Source organism: Taeniopygia guttata, chromosome 29 (assembly GCF_048771995.1).
Source record: "Taeniopygia guttata chromosome 29, bTaeGut7.mat, whole genome shotgun sequence".
NCBI classification, from domain to species: domain Eukaryota; kingdom Metazoa; phylum Chordata; class Aves; order Passeriformes; family Estrildidae; genus Taeniopygia; species Taeniopygia guttata.
The window spans coordinates 4608341-4623265 of record NC_133054.1 but is presented as its reverse complement, the minus strand read 5'-3'; the positions used below and the strand labels follow the sequence as shown (position 1 = coordinate 4623265).

Genomic DNA, 14925 nt, shown 5'->3' with positions numbered 1-14925 from the left:
TCCCGTTCTCCCCGGGGATATTCCCGTTCTCCCCGGGGATATTCCCACCCTCCCGGGGATATTCCCGTTCTCCCCGGGGGTATTCCCGTTCTCCCGGGGGTATTCCCACCCTCCCGGGGATATTCCCGTTCTCCCCGGGGGTATTCCCGTTCTCCCCGGGGGTATTCCTGTTCTCCCGGGGGTATTCCCGTTCTCCCGGTGGTTCTCCCACCCTCCCGGGGGTGTTCCCGTCCTCCCGGGTGCTGCCCCCCCGCCCGGGCCGGCTGGAGGAACGTTTAATTCGGGGCTTTATCCACAAACACTCCCGGGCTAAAAATATCCCGCCGGAGCCGCTTTGCCTTTTTTGACGGGATCCCGGCCGGGGCAGCGCCCGCGGCTCCCGCTCGGTGCCACTCGTGCCACTCGTGCCACCTGGATCCGGGGGACACAAGGCCTGGGGACCCGGATCCAGGTGTCCGGAGCCTGGGAATTCCAGATCCTGGGAATTCCAGATCCTGGGATCCCCAGATCCTGGAGATTTCACATCCTGGGAATTCCAGATCCTGGGAATTCCAGCTCCTGGGCTCCTCAGCTCCTTGGAATTCCAGCACTTGGGATCCCCAATTCCTGGAGATTCCAGATCCTGGGAATTCCAGCACTTGGGATCCCCAGCTCCTAGGAGTTCCAGCTCCTGGGGATCCAATTCCTGGAGAATTCAGCTCCTGGGGTCCCAAACTCCTGGGAATTCCAGCTCCTGGAGATTCCAGCTCCTTGGGGACCCGTTGGAATGGATGAGGGGCCAGGGGGGCACCTCAGTGGCCGTGAGGTGAGTGCTGTCCCCGCTCTGGGGATGTCCCTGTCACTTGGGGACACCTTGGGAGGGTTGGGGACACCTCGGGAAGGTTTGGGACACCTTGGAAGGGTTTGGGACCCTTTGGGGAGGTTGGGGACCCCTCGGGAGGGCCGGGGACCCCCTGGGAGGGCCGGGGACCCCCGGGAAGGTGGCAGGGGGTGCCCGGGCCGCCCTCAGCCCCCGCTGGGGTGGCACGGAGCTTTTCCCGCGGCGCTGGCGGATGTGGGGCAATGTTTGAGGTTCGGGCTGGTGATTTTTGTTTTTAATTTTTTTGAATTTCCTCTTCCAAGCCGATGAGTTTCCTCCCGCTCCGCTGACGGATGGGGGCCGGGCGGGGCGCCGGGGGGGCCGGAGGCCGCTGCCCACGGGCCCCGGCCGGCCGGAGGGAGCTGCCCGGTGGGCCCCGGTGCCGGTCAGTGCCCGGGAACCGGGACTGGGGATGGAGGGACGCGAGGGGACGGAGCTGGGGGGCACGAAGGGACGGGGCCGGGGGGTTGGGGGCACCGGGAGAGGCGATTCCAGCGCCCGCAGCTGCGGGGAAACAGCGGGAGGGGCGGGGGGGTGAGGAAGATGAGGAGGAGGAAGAGGAGGAGGAGGATGAGAAGGTTGAGGAGGATGAAGAGGTTGAGGAGGATGAGGAGGAAGAGCAGGATGGGGCTGGGGGTGCCCGCGGGGTGGGCGAGGGGCGTCCCCTGCCCCGGGGAACGACCGGACCGGGCCGGTCCCGTGCTCGGGGGATGGCCGGGCTGGGACATTCCCGGTGGGAATCTCGTCCCGGGGGGATCCCCGGGATATCCGCACCCCTCGCTCCGCCTCCTGGGGCAGCTCCACGCGGTTATCTCGGCCCCGCATCTCTTCCGCCCCTCCGGCAGCTCCGGCAGCCCCGGGCCCGTCCCACTGCGCCCCTCGGCGCCCGTTGGCACCGGGAAATCGCCTGGGAGGGGGCGGAGAACCCCCGGGATGGCCCGAGCCCACCCAGGGATGTTCCAGGACCACTCCAGGATGCCCCAAACCCACACTGGGATGTTCAAAGCCCACCCTGGGATGGCCCGAGCCCACCCTGGACTGCCCTGAGCCCACCCTGGGATGTTCCAAGCCCACCCTGGGATGTTCCAGGACCACTCCAGGATGCCCCAAACCCACACTGGGATGTTCAAAGCCCACCCAGGGATGTTTCAAGCCCACCCAGGGATGTCCCAAGCCCACCCTGAGCAGCCCCGAGCCCACCCTGGGATGTCCCGAGCCCACCCTGGGATGTTCCAAGCCCACCCAGGGATGTCCCAAGCCCACCTTGAACTGCCCCAAGCCCACCCTGAATTGCCCCAAGCCCACCCTGGGCACCTGCCCGTGGAACCCCCGGTGGCCCCCCGTCCCCCCTGGTCCCTCACGCCCCCCTCCCGTCCCCGCTGTCCCCGCAGGGCCCCCCCCGGCCCCCCAGCCCTGGAGGGCACCTCGGTTCTCGGCCCCTGCTCGTGGCAGAGCCGGGGCTGGCGCAGCCCCGCGGGGCAGGAGCAGGAGGAGGAGGAGGAGGAGGAGGAGGAGGAGGAGGAGGAAGAGCAGGAGGCGGCCGCTGTCCCCGAGGAGCCGCCACAGCCCGACCCCGCTGTCCCGGCAGGTCAGGGCCGGGTCCCCTCACGGGCCTTTGTGTCCCCCCGGGCGGCCTCGGCAGTGGGTGAGGGACCCCCGGGGGTCTCGGGGGGGTCGGGGGTCCCTGGGGTTGGGGATGTGCTGAGGAGACCCAAAAATGAGCAGAGGCACCGCCTGTCCCCTGCGTGTCCCTGTCCCCACCCCGCCATGCTCTGCTGTCCTGTGCCACCTCCGGTCCCCGGGACTGGCTCGGGGTCAGGGCTCGGGGTCAGGGGTCGGGGTCGGGGGTGGGGGTTGGGGTCGGGTTTGGGGTCGGGGTTGGGGTCGGGGTTGGGGTCAGGGGTCAGAGGCCGTGACCGGGGCCGTGCTCTGGCGCAGGGTGGCAGCACCGGACGAGCCAGTATTGCCGGGACCCTGCGGTACGTCAGCTTTGTCACCTCGCTGTCCCCAAGGGCCACGGGGCGGTGGCCCCAGGGATCCCCGGAGGTGTCACAGAGTGTCCCCTCCCTGTCACAGCGTGTGGCAGCAGCGGGACGAGCCTCAAGGATGAGCTGACCCCGGGAACTGAAGGTACCGGGGCCACCGCCACGGCCCGAGGGGACAGTGGGGATGGGGACAGCGGGGATGGGGACAGAGGGACTGGGGACAGAGGGGATGGGGACAGAGGGGATGGGGACAGTGGGACTGGGGACAGAGGGGCCGGGGACAGCCACCAGCAGCTCCTCCAGGAGGGGTTCAGTGTGGCAGGGCTGTCCCCAAGCTCTGCGTCCCCCCGGAGCTGTGACAAGAGCGGGACGTGTCCCCAAAGCAGCGCGAGTCACCCGCTGTTGTCCCCCCGCTCCTTTTTGCAGCTCTGCCGCTCCCGGGGAGCCCCCAGGCCGCGGGCAGGTGAGATTTGGGGTTCTGGGGGAGGCTGGCGGGGCGGGGGACACTGTCCCCGTGTGTCCCTCTGACAGTGTCCCCTCCCTAATAGGGCTCAGGGGGACCGGCGGCTCAGCCCTGGTGACAGCATGGCCATCAGTGTCCCCTCCGGTGTCCCCTCCGGTGTCCCCAGCAGCTCCAGGTAGGCGCAGGCCGCGCGGGGGACCCCGGCCCGGTGTCACCGGTGTCACCGCCGCGGGGCTGAGGCGGGGCTGTCCCCTCCCGCAGCCTGGCCGAGGTGCTGGCCTGGTGGCAGTCGGACGCCGAGGAGATCCTGCACGGCCTGGGCTTCGTGGGGAGCGAGGCGGGGGTCGCGTCCCGTGTCCCCCCGCGCTTCTTCTCGGCCCCGTCCCGCGCCAGCGGCATCGACCTCGGGCTCTTCCTGCGGGCCCAAGTGCGGCGCCTGGAGATGGAGGACCCGTGTCTGCTGCTGGCCAGTGCGTGACACCGCTGTCCCCATGTCCCTGCTGTCCCCCGATGTCCCCCCGCTGTCCCCGCTGTCCCTGCTGTCCCCCACTGTCCCCACTGTCCCCACTGTCCGTGCCCGTTGTCCCCGCTGTCCCCGCTGTCCCCACTGTCCCCTGCTGTCCCCGCTGTCCCCTCTGTCCCCCGCTGTCCCCGCTGTCCCAGCTGTCCCCACTGTCCCCACTGTCCCCCGCTGTCCCCTGCTGTCCCCTGGGTGGGAACTGGGGGATGACCCCGAGCGCCTCGAGCCGTGGGTGGGACCTGCTAACTGCTCCTATGGGCGGTGGGAAACCGCTGCCGTGCCTCAGTTTCCCCGGGCGGGAACTGGGGGGACCCTCCCAGCCCCGGGGGACCCTCCCAGCCCCGGGGGACCCTCCCAGCCCCCCTCCCCGAGCCCCCTGACCCCCCCATGTCCCCGCAGGTCGCTTCCAGCAGCTCCAGGCCCTGGCTGCCACCGCCGACGCTTTCTTCTGCCTCTACTCCCGAGTGTCGCGGACCCCCCCGCAGCGCATCGCCCCCCCCCGGCCCTGTCGCGACATCCCCGTGTCGCGGCCCGGGCAGCGCCTGAAGCGCGCGGTGTCCTCGCTGTGCCTCGGCGACATCCCCCGGGGGGCGACCCCCGGTCCCCGCGGCGCCCCGGGCACGGGCGGTGCCCCCGGGGGCTGCCGGGGGGACGGTGACACCGGGCGGTGCTGGCGGTCCCCGAGGCCACCCCCGGCCTGGGGACACCCCGAGCGCGGCCGGGGGGTTCGGGGGCTCGGGGGGGCTCCGTCACGGGGCGATGTCACCGTGTCCCCCCCACGCGCCACCAGGGTCGGGGTCACCCCCGAGCGCCCCGCGGGGCCGCAGCCCCCCGGGAGGGTCCCCGCGACCCCCGAGCCCCCGGGAGCGGCGGAGTCCTCGGAGCTGGAGGAGGTGAGGAGGAGGAGGAGGAGGAGGAGGAGGAGGAGGAGGAGGAGGAGGAGGAGGGGGAGGAAGGCCCCCGGGCCGGCGCGGGGAAGGAGCCGGAGCGGGAAATGTCCCCGGAGCTCCGCCGGCTTTTAAGGTTTAAATGATTCAGAGGCTCGGGCGGGGCCGGGCCGGGGGAGCCGCGGGCGCAGTCACGCACAGGCCGGGCCGGGTCACGCGTGGGGACACGAGGGACACGCGGGGGCGGTGCCACACCTTTGTCGCCGCAGCGGTGACACGCTCAGCCCCGCACCCACCCCCTGCCCCCGCAGGTGCTGAGCGAGGAGGAGGAGGACGATGATGATGACGATGATGATGAGGAGGATGATGATGATGTTCCCCATCTCTCCGTCAGGATCCCAAGGAGTGAGTTGGGGTCTTCCCCGCCCTCCTGGGGGGCACGGCTGCCTGGTGCCACTGTGTCGCCTCCGTGTCCCCTCCGTGTCCCCTCCGTGTCCCCTCCGTGTCCCCCTGCAGGCTCCACGCTCCGCGGGCGCTCCGGCAGCAGCGGCTTCGGGCAGGAGCCGCTCCCCACCTCGGCACCCCCGGCCCCGACCGGGTGACCAGAGGCCACCTCAGGAGGAGGTGGCACCTTGGCCGGGTGTCCCACGGACGTTTTGGACACGCGTGTGACACGTGTGCGTGTGTGGGTGTGCACGTGTGGCTGTTTGGCACAGGAAAACCTCCGGGCCTCGGGATTTTGCCCCGGTTTTGGTCCCTCCCTCGTCCCCCGGCCCTGTGGCCCGCTCGGGGCCTGCAGCGGGGACCTGTCCCCAGTCCTTGGGGACGTGTCCCCAGCCCTTGGGAATGTGTCCCCAGCCCTTGGGAATGTGTCCCCAACCCTTGGGGGACGTGTCCCCAGCCCTTGGGAACGTGTCCCCAGCCCTTGGGAATGTGTCCCCAGCCCTTGGGAATGTGTCCCCAGCCCTTGGGGATGTGTCCCCAACCCTTGGGAATGTGTCCCCAGCCCTTGGGGACGTGTCCCCAACCCTTGGGGGACGTGTCCCCAGCCCTTGGGGGACGTGTCCCCAGCCCTTGGGGATGTCACTTGCACTTTGGTCGCTTGCACTAGAGGGGGGTGGGGACACAATAAAGTCCCCGAAGGGATGACAGTGGCTTTGTCTCTGCTGGGGGGTGGCATCCCGTTCCTGTTCCTGTTCCTGTCCCTGTCCCCATTCCTGCCCTCGTTCCCATTCCCGTTCCCGTTCCCGTTCCAGCCCTGGCTCTGCCCAGCCCTGACTTGGCCCAGGAATAAACCCGGGAGTAGCTGGGAGAGCCTGGAGGGGGCTGTGGACACCTGAGCTGAGCTCAGGGACCACCCCTGGGGATGTCACCGACCCCTGGTGGTGTCACCAACCCCCAGTGGGTGTCACCCATCCCTGGGACACGCAGGGCCGGTCCCATCCCACTGGGAACCAGACTGGGACAGGGATGGGGTTGGGGACACGCTGGGACATCTTCCTCCATCTCTCCGCGCGGAGATCAGCAGCTCCAGCACATTCCATGGACACCTTGGAGCCCGCGGTGCTTCCCAGGAGGGTTTTAGGGGGATTTTGGGCCCATTTAGGATTCATGAATCAGCTGGGATGAGGAACTTGGGGCTGCTGGAGCAGCACAAAGAGATCCCTCTTGCCATGAGGTGTTTCTGCCTCCCCACGAGGGCGTTTGGGGATTATCTCACTGCTCCAGGATCCCAATCCCCTCCTGGGGGCTCTGGCTCTGCCTCCCGGATCTGGCTGCCCCAAATCCCTGCCCGGGGCAGGGCTGGGCCCTCCTCAGCCTCCTCTTCCCACCGGGAATGAACGGGGCCCTGTGAGCCACCAGGAACAGGCAGGAAGGTGGCACAAATCCTCCCTCGGGCGCTGGCATGATGGAAAGCACCCAGGATTCATCCCTCGCCTCGGCAGCCAAGAGGAAGGACGGGGCCAAGCCGTGGGAGCCGCTTCCCACGGGGAGCCGGAGCTGCCGGGGGGGCAGGGAAGGGCTGGGGGGGCAGGGAAGGGCTGGGGGGAGCTGCCAGCAGGGATCGTGTCCTGCGTTTGGGGCTGGCTGGGTGTGGGGTGTTCGTCCCCACCGGCACCACGTCCAGCCCTGTCCCCACCCACATCCAGCCCTAATTCCAGTCCCAATTCCAGCCCCATCCACATCCAGCCCCAATTCCAACCCCAATTCCATCCCCAGTTCCAGCTCCAATTCCAGCCCCATCCACATCCAGCCCCAATTCTGTCCCCAGTTCCAGCCCCAATTCCAGCCCCATCCACATCCAGCCCCAAATTCCATCCCCAATTCCATCCCCAGTTCCAGCTCCAATTCCAGCCCCATTCACATCCAGCCCCAATTCCAGCCCCAGTTCCAGCCCCAGTTCCATCCCTAATTCCATCCCCAATTCCATACCCAATTCCAGCCCCATCCACATCCAGCCCCAATTCCAGCCCCAGTTCCAGCCCCAATTCCAGCCCCAATTTCAGCCCCAATTCCATCCCCAGTTCCATCCCCAATTCTGTCCCCAATTCCATCCCCAATTCCAAAGGGAACGGGGATGTTCCTGCCCCATCCCAAAAGGAACAGGGATGTTCCTGCCCCATCCCAAAAGGGAACAGGAATGTTCCTGCCCCATCCCAAAAGGGAATGGGGGCACGTGTGGGGTGACCGGGGGTTCCCTGGGGGATTTGGGGTGCACCGGACTGCTCCGGAGTGGGGGACCCACGGAGCTCTGGGGGGGCCAGGAACTGCTCCGGGCTGGGCTGGGCTGGCCCGGGGGGGCTAATCCGGGCTAATCCCGGCCTGGCACGGGCACCTGCCCACACCTGGAAAATCCCACACGTGCCCGAGCCCTGCCCGGGCCCTTCATAAGGGGCAGAGCCCGTCCGGGCTCATCCCGCGCTCCCCCTTCGCCCGCCGTGCCCGAAACCCGCCGCGAGGATGAAGCTCTGGGCAGCGCTGCTGCTGGCCGGGCTCGTGGGCAGCCTGGCCACTGCCTGTGAGTGGGGACACGGGTGGCACCGGGGTGGCACCGGGGTGGCACCGGGGTGGTACTGTGGGTGGCACCGGGGTGGCACCGGGGTGGCACCGGGGTGGCACTGGGGTGGCACCGGGGTGGCACCGGGGTGGCACTGGGGTGGCACTGGCGGGGTCCTGGTGGGTGTGGGAGGGTGTCCCCAGACTGGGCAGAGTCCTGGGCCTCCCGAGCCCTGCCCAGGTGGGCGATGCAGCTCTCCTCTTCCTCCCACAGTCCCCGTGGAGAAGGTGAATTTCGAGGGGCTCCTGAAGGAGCTCAGCAAACTGCTGGACCCTGATGAGGGACCCCAGGAGCTGCTGGGGCTGCTGGACCCCGATGAGGAACCCCAGGAGCTGGAGGAGCCCAAGGAGAAACCCCAGGAGCTGCTGGGGCTGCTGGACCCCGATGAGGAACCCCAGGAGCTGGAGGAGCCCAAGGAGGAACCCCAGGAGCTGCTGGGGCTGCTGGACCCCGAGGAGAAACCCCAGGAGCTGCTGGGGCTGCTGGACCCCGATGAGGAACCCCAGGAACATCCCTCTGTAAGCGCCGCAGAGCTCGAGCATCCCCAGGAGAGCCCGGAGGAGCCCGAGGAGCCCGAGGAGAGTCCTGAGGAGCCCGAGGAGCCCGAGGAGAGCCCGGAGGAGTCTGAGGATCCTGAAGAGAGCCCTGAGGAGTCAGAGGATCCCGAAGAGGAGTCAGAAGATCCTGAAGCAAACCCTGAAGAGCCTGAGGATCCCGAAGAGAGCCCTGAGGAGTCAGAAGATCCCGAAGAGAGCCCTGAAGAGTCTGAAGAGAGCCCTGAGGAATCCGAGGATCCTGAAGAGAGCCCAGAGGAGCCCGAGGAGCCCGAAGAGAGCCTGGAGGAGTCAGAAGATCCCAAAGAGAGCCCTGAAGAGTCTGAGGATCCTGAAGAGAGCCCTGAGGAGGCTGAGGAGCCTGAAGAGAGCCCTGAGGAGCCTGAAGAGAGCCTGGAGGAATCCGAGGATCCTGAAGCGAGCCCCGCTGAGTCAGAAGATCCTGAAGAGAGCCCTGAGGAGTCAGAGGATCCCGAAGAGGACTCAGAAGATCCTGAAGCAAACCCTGAAGAGTCCGAGGATCCCAAAGAGAGCCCTGAGGAATCTGAGGATCCCGAAGAGAGCCCTGAAGAGCCTGAAGAGAGCCTGGAGGAGTCAGAGGATCCTGAGGAGAGCCCTGAGGAGTCAGAAGATCCCGAAGAGAGCCCTGAGGAATCCGAGGATCCTGAAGAGAGCCCTGAGGAATCCGAGGATCCTGAGGAGAGCCCTGAGGAGTCAGAAGATCCCGAAGAGAGCCCTGAGGAGGCTGAGGAGCCTGAAGAGAGCCCTGAGGAATCCGAGGATCCTGAGGAGAGCCCTGAGGAATCCGAGGATCCTGAAGAGAGCTCCGCTGAGTCAGAAGATCCCGAAGAGAGCCCTGAGGAGGCTGAGGAGCCTGAAGAGAGCCTGGAGGAGTCAGAGGAGATCAGGTTGGATCCGAATGTCCTGGTGGAACTGGCAGAGAAACTGAAAGGTTTGCAAACCCCCCCAAACCCCTTGGACCCCCAAGGAAGGGCAGATCTGGTTTGGGACCCCCCTACAATCCCTCAGACCCCCAGGGAGGGGCAGATCTTTGGGTTCTGTCTCTGTTCCAAAGTGGGCTTGGTGCTGCCGGGTCAGTTTGTTCCCGAGGGTCGGGAACGATCCCAAATCCCTGTCCCGGCTCCGAGCGGGAGGGAACGGGAGGCTCAGACCCCCCCGAGGCACAGACAGAGGCAGGACAGGGGACAGTGGCACCGCCGGGGTGTCACACGGGGGGTCAGGAGGTGCCAGCGCCAGTGCTTTGGGTGGGGGAGGACCCCGAGGAGGGGGCCAGGAGCCCCTCGGGGTGCTGGAGACCCCCGGTTTTGCCCCCGCAGAGGCGCAGGAAGGCAAGAGGAACGAGGGGGTCCTGTCTCATCTGATGGACGCGATTAACTGGCTGGTGACCCATCTGAGCAACCACATCTTCGGGTGCGCACGGGGGCTCGGGCGGCCGCCCCGAGGTCAGCGCCCCAAAACGGCTCCCGGGCCCTCCCCGCGCCTGGGGGGTGGGGGGCGGCTGGGGAGGGGGTCCCAAGGTGGGATGGGGGGACTGGGCCGGGGCTGAGCTCCGATGTGTTTGTTCTTTTCCAGGTGAGCAGTGAGCGCCGTGAGCGCCCTGAGCACCCCGAGCACCCTGGGCACCCTGAGCACCCCGAGCACCCTGAGCACCCTGAGCACCCCGAGCACCCTGAGCACCCTGAGCACCCCGAGCACCCTGAGCACCCTGAGCACCCCGAGCACCCTGAGCGCCCTGAGCACCCTGAGCACCCTGAGCGCCCCGAGCACCCTGAGCGCTCCCCCCGCTGAGCTCCCGGCTCGTCCCGCGGCTTTGCCCGCTCCACCACCCCGCAGCCCGCCCCGCACATCCCAAAGAAAGCCGATCCCAAATAAAGCCGATCCCAAACGCTGCCCGGCGTGTCCTGCCGGCTCTTCCGGAGGCGGGGGAAATGGGGCCAGGGGCGAGGGGAAATGGGGCCGGGGGCGAGGGGAAATGGGGCCGGGGACTGTCCTGGGGTCCAGCACAATGAACCGAGGACCCCCCACCCCATCCCGCTGCCCGTTTTTGGGGTCTTCGGCCGTGTCTTCCATCCTCATCCATCCCAGAGACGTCCCTGCTGCTCCGCAGGGATGGGGGCACCCCTCCAGCTGTGCCCAGCTGTGCCCAGCTGTGCCCAGCTGTGCCCAGCTGTGCCTCGGGTCCCGCCAGAACCACAGACCCCAACCCCCAGCCCCTCTTCCCGTCCCCAAACTCTCTGTCCCAGTCCGGAGCTGGGCCCGGCCCTCCTTAGGGGGGTTGGGGGGGGGGGTCGCTCTCTCCCGAGGCTCTCCCAGGACGGGCAGGAACAGCTCGGGGGTCCCCACGGGGGTCCCAAACTCACTGGGGGTGGCACACGGAGACCCCTGGGTGGCCGGGGGGTGGCGGGGGACAGCCTGGTCCCCTCTGCCACACCAACACCTCCCGTGCTTGTCCCTTTCCCGTCTCTCCTCCCTGCGGGGGTGACCGCCACCCTTGGGGGGGGTCCCAGGCAGTCCCCGGGGGTGTCCCCGGTGCCATGGCTGGTCCCATCCCCCCGGCACGGGTGTCCTGGTGGGTTGGCAGCTCTGGCACCCCCCGGCTGTGCCCGGGGGGCGGGGGGCTGCGGTTCCCATGGCGATGGCGATGAGGTGGCAGCTCCGTGGGAAGAGGGAGATCGGGGGAGGAAGGCTGGGGGGGGTGGGGGGAGCAGCTCCGCGTCTTGCGGGAGCCGCGGGACCCTCCCGAGGGACCCCGGCCCCGCCCGGGATCAGCCCGGTCCCGGTACCGTGAAGTCCTTGGGGTTGTTCCCCCCAAAAACCCCCCGCGGGCCCAGGGCAGGCGGCTGAACTGGTGCCCACTGGTTCCCAGTTTGGAGCCCAGGAACGAACGCCTCGTGCCTCCGTTTCCCCTCTCTGCTCACCCCCAGCTCACTCAGCTCTCCCAGAGTGGGGGAACACCCGAAATTTCTGATTTTCCCCTCAATAAATCCCCTCGAGGAACAAACCCGGCCCCTCCCGGCGCAGCCGATGCCTCATCCCGGTGTGAAGAGCTGCCTCATCCTCATCCTCCTCCTCCTCCTCTCTGGCTGCCATCTCCCCGCGCCTCCTCCCACCGCTGCCGGGCAGCTTTTCCCCAAACCTGGCGCTTTTTTGGGCCGTTTTTCCCAGGGAAAGGCTGGGGGGGGATGCAGAGCCCCGCTGGGAGCCGGCCCAGGGACACGAAGGGGGCGGAAAAATGAATTCGGTGCGAGCTCCCAGCGCAGGTGAGAGAATTCACAGCTTCACAAAAATCTGCTTTTCCGGCTGGTTTGGGGTGGTTTTTTTCTCTTTTTTTCCCCCGGAAAAAAGCTGTCGGTGAGCAGAGCCGGGCTCTGAGTGGGATGTCCCCAGGGAGGTGGCACAAGTCGTTCCCGACAGCTCCTGGCGCTGTCACTGTCCCCGAGGGGGAACCGAGCGACACTTGGGGCTGCAGCGGGGCTGGGATCCGGCTCTCGCTGCTGGGACCCCGCCGGGTGGGGCCACCGGTGTGGAAATGTCACCTGCGGCCACCTGGGGCGCGGGGCCGGGCGCGACAATTCCCCAAAGCGCGGGAATTGACCCCAAATAAAGGGCGGAGCGGAAAAACGGAGCGGGGGGGAGGGGGGGGGGCGGCGTTCGGGGACCCCGCAGAGTTTTGGGATCAGCAGGGTGGTGACGTGGAGGTGACGTCCTCAGCTGCCAGGTGGTGACGTGGAGGTGACGTCATCAGATGCCAGGTGGTGACACCCAAAGATGTCACCTCCTGATGTCTCCAGTGAAGGGAGTGGGGGCATGGGGGGCACGGGGGGTACGGGGGGCATGGGGGGCACGGGGGGCACGGGGGGCATGGGGGGCACCGGGGGCACGGGGGGCACGGGGGGAAGGTTTTTCCTGGCTCTGAAGGCCGGGATGGGGTGGAATGGAGGGATGGGGATGGGGATGGGGATGGGGATGGGGATGGGGATGGGGATGGGGATGGGGATGGGGATGGGATGGGATGGGATGGGATGGGATGGGGATGGGGATGGGGATGGGGATGGGGATGGGGTGGGATGGGATGGGGATGGGGATGGGGATGGGGATGGGGTGGGATGGGGATGGGGATGGGGATGGGATGGGATGGGGATGGGGATGGGGATGGGGATGGGAATGGGGTGGGATGGGGATGGGGATGGGGATGGGGATGGGGAATGGGGGTGGGATGGGATGGGGATGGGGATGGGGATGGGGGCGGCTCTGGGGCCGCTCGCGGGGGTCCCTCGGAAGGAGCAGGGACAAGGAGCACCCCGCCATGTCCCCTGCACCCCCGTCCCCTGGGGAGCACCCCCGGATCAGCCGCGATGTGGATCCTGGAGCCGGAGCCTCGGCCGGATTCAAGGACCCGACTCGGAGCAGCCGCGCTCGGAGGATCCGATCCTAATTAATTTCGGTTCATCGAGTAATTAATAGATTTGCCTGGGAAGGCTCGGGAAGTCCCCGTTCCCTGCGCGGAGCTGTGCGGGGAGCCGGGGGTCCCCCGGGATCACTGCTTTGACCCTGGTAAAGACCCCCAAGCCCCCCCCCGCTGCCGGGGTCCGCGGAGGGGCCGGGGCCGCTCATCCCGAGGGATTTTCTTTTCCCCGGAGCTGGCGCGGCTCCCCCGCTCCCCCCGGGAACGCCGGCGCGGCTCCACGCCTGGGTCGGGGCCAGGCCGGCCCAGGTGTCGCCGCGGGCCCCGGGGGGACATCGGGGCCGTTCCGGGGGGGTTCGGCGGCCCCGGCTGCGGAGCCGCGGGACAGGGGCGGCAGCTGGGCGAGGACGCTGCCAAGCGGGCAAAGCCGTGCCCGCAGCTCAACATCTGGGGCCCGCGGTGGCCGTCCAGCCAGCAGTGCCCCCGCCTGTGCCAAGGCCGCCTCCTCCTCCTCCTCCTCCTCCTCCTCCTCCTCCTCCTCCTTCTCCGTGCCCTGGGAATGTCGCGACAGGCGCCGGGAGCCCCCGCGCCGGGAGGAACCGGTCCCAAGAAGGGGGGACGCCCCTGTCGGGATCCCCCCGGGTGTGTGAGGGTGGGAGTGGTCTTAAGCAGCAGCGGGGGGGTCCAGGGATGGCACCCAGGGGTGCGGGGTGGGCCTGTCCTAAAGTCCTGTGACCCCAGGGCTGTGCTGTGCCCACCGTGCTGGGACCCCAAATCCCCCCAGCATCCCCAGAGCTGTGCTGAACCCCAAATCCCGACTCTCCAAACCCCCCCGGCAGAGGCCACCCAGCCCCTCTCGGCCTGGACAAGTCCCGGCTCCCCCAAATCCCCGCTCGGGCCGGGCTGGGGGCGCCGGGGACCCCCCGAGCGGGCCGGGGACCCCGGGGGGGGCTCGGCTGCTGAGCGCTGCCGCCAGCAGAGGTCAGCTCCGGCCCGGGGATGCGGCAGCCGCGGGCGATTCCCGGTCTGATTCCATGTGATTCCCTGTGTGATTCCATGTGCAGTTCCACGGGTGATTCCCTGTGTGATTCCCAGCCTGATTCCACGGGTGATTTCCTGTGACTCCCTGTGCCATTCCATGTGCAATTCCCACTCTGATTTCATGTGAAATTCCCTGTGAGATGGGCAATTCCCTGTGATTCCACGGGTGATCCCCTGTGATTTCATAGGTCATCCCCCATGATTCCGTGTGAGATTCCATGTGAAATTATCGATCTGATTTCATGTGATTTCATAGGTAATCCCCCATGATTCCATGTGAGATTCCATGTGAAATTATCGATCTGATTTCATGTGATTCCCTGTGCGATTCCACGTGCAATTCCATGAGTTATTCCCTGTGATTCCATGGATGATTCCCAGTCTGATTCCCTGTTTGCTGCCACCTCCCCTCGGGGGGTGACAAAGGGACCCCAGCCCACCCAGGACCCCCCCATGAGCCGTGTTCCCAGCAGCAAAAGCCCCTCTCGAGGAGTTTCTGGAAGGTTCCTGGCAGGAAAAGCCCCTCTCGAGGAGGTTCTGGAAGGTTCCAAAAAGTTCTTTTCCCCCTGCCCCTTTCCCCCACTCCTTCCCAGCTCTGGGAAACTGGAGCAGGAAAATGGGGAAGGGGAAACTGAGGCAGGGGAAACTGAGGCAGGAGCCGTGCGAGAGGCTCACCCCACACATGTCAGATGTCCCCCACTCTGTCACCCACACCCGGAGGTCCTGGGGGGCCAGGAGGTCCCCCCCGAGTGTCCCCGCCCCTGACGTGTCCCTTCTCCAGCGCCAACATTTCCACATTTCCACCGGCGTGGGGAAATTCCCCCCGGAGCCTCCGGGACCCCGCGGATGGGGTTTGGAGACCCCAAAATCAGCCCGGGGGGACCCCGGGGACAGCGTCCCTTTGTCCCCGCCGCCCCCGCGCCACCTCTGCCGGTGCCACCATCGCTCAAAGTGACAACCACGGGTCACCGAGCGCCGGCCGCAGCCCCCCGCCCCCCCAGCCCGGGGCCCCCCAAGCCCGGGGCCCCCCAAGCCCTCATTTCTCCCTAATTGCATTCCCCAGTGTTATGCAAATGAGGCGGCCCGGGCGCAGCTGCCGGGATTAAATTAGACCCCGTTAATACGCGCTAAT

The 14925-nt window shown here is 67.5% G+C and overlaps 2 protein-coding genes across 5 annotated transcripts; both read left to right on the top strand.

The window, feature by feature from the left end:
* Positions 1 to 254: 254 nt before the first annotated feature.
* TESPA1 (thymocyte expressed, positive selection associated 1) lies at positions 255 to 5861 on the top strand. 2 transcript variants are annotated; one of them, XM_072919580.1, is made up of 9 exons: positions 255 to 805; positions 1123 to 1244; positions 2251 to 2447; positions 3271 to 3307; positions 3393 to 3482; positions 3569 to 3777; positions 4227 to 4720; positions 5026 to 5119; positions 5231 to 5861. In XM_072919580.1, the coding sequence occupies exons 2-9, from the start codon at positions 1153 to 1155 to the stop codon at positions 5314 to 5316; spliced, it is 1299 nt and encodes a 432-aa protein (XP_072775681.1). In that variant the 5' UTR covers positions 255 to 805; positions 1123 to 1152; the 3' UTR covers positions 5317 to 5861. The 2 variants fall into 2 exon arrangements, with proteins under 2 accessions (XP_072775681.1, XP_072775682.1); XM_072919581.1 differs by lacking the exons at positions 255 to 805; positions 1123 to 1244; positions 2251 to 2447 and adding an exon at positions 2800 to 2838.
* A 1166-nt stretch (positions 5862 to 7027) lies between these two features.
* Positions 7028 to 10224, top strand: LOC140680822 (uncharacterized). 3 transcript variants are annotated; one of them, XM_072919578.1, is made up of 4 exons: positions 7028 to 7733; positions 7986 to 9278; positions 9664 to 9757; positions 9920 to 10224. In XM_072919578.1, exons 1-4 carry the CDS (start codon positions 7676 to 7678, stop codon positions 9921 to 9923), a joined length of 1449 nt encoding a protein of 482 aa, XP_072775679.1. In that variant the 5' UTR covers positions 7028 to 7675; the 3' UTR covers positions 9924 to 10224. The 3 variants fall into 3 exon arrangements, with proteins under 3 accessions (XP_072775679.1, XP_072775678.1, XP_072775680.1); XM_072919577.1 differs by having other exon boundaries at positions 9664 to 9789; XM_072919579.1 differs by lacking the exon at positions 9664 to 9757.
* Positions 10225 to 14925: the final 4701 nt, after the last annotated feature.

Excerpts from the sequence above, each read along its gene's own strand:
- TESPA1 (XM_072919580.1), top strand. The coding sequence starts at position 1,153 with ATGGGGGCCGGGCGGGGCGCCGGGGGGGCCGGAGGCCGCTGCCCACGG. Across the intron at positions 1,245-2,250 it reads CCCGGTGGGCCCCGGTGCCG|GGCCCCCCCCGGCCCCCCAG; the intron begins GTCAGTGCCCGG and ends CTGTCCCCGCAG. Across the intron at positions 4,721-5,025 it reads AGTCCTCGGAGCTGGAGGAG|GTGCTGAGCGAGGAGGAGGA; the intron begins GTGAGGAGGAGG and ends CTGCCCCCGCAG.
- LOC140680822 (XM_072919577.1), top strand. The coding sequence starts at position 7,676 with ATGAAGCTCTGGGCAGCGCTGCTGCTGGCCGGGCTCGTGGGCAGCCTG. Across the intron at positions 7,734-7,985 it reads GGGCAGCCTGGCCACTGCCT|TCCCCGTGGAGAAGGTGAAT; the intron begins GTGAGTGGGGAC and ends TTCCTCCCACAG. Across the intron at positions 9,279-9,663 it reads ACTGGCAGAGAAACTGAAAG|AGGCGCAGGAAGGCAAGAGG; the intron begins GTTTGCAAACCC and ends TTGCCCCCGCAG.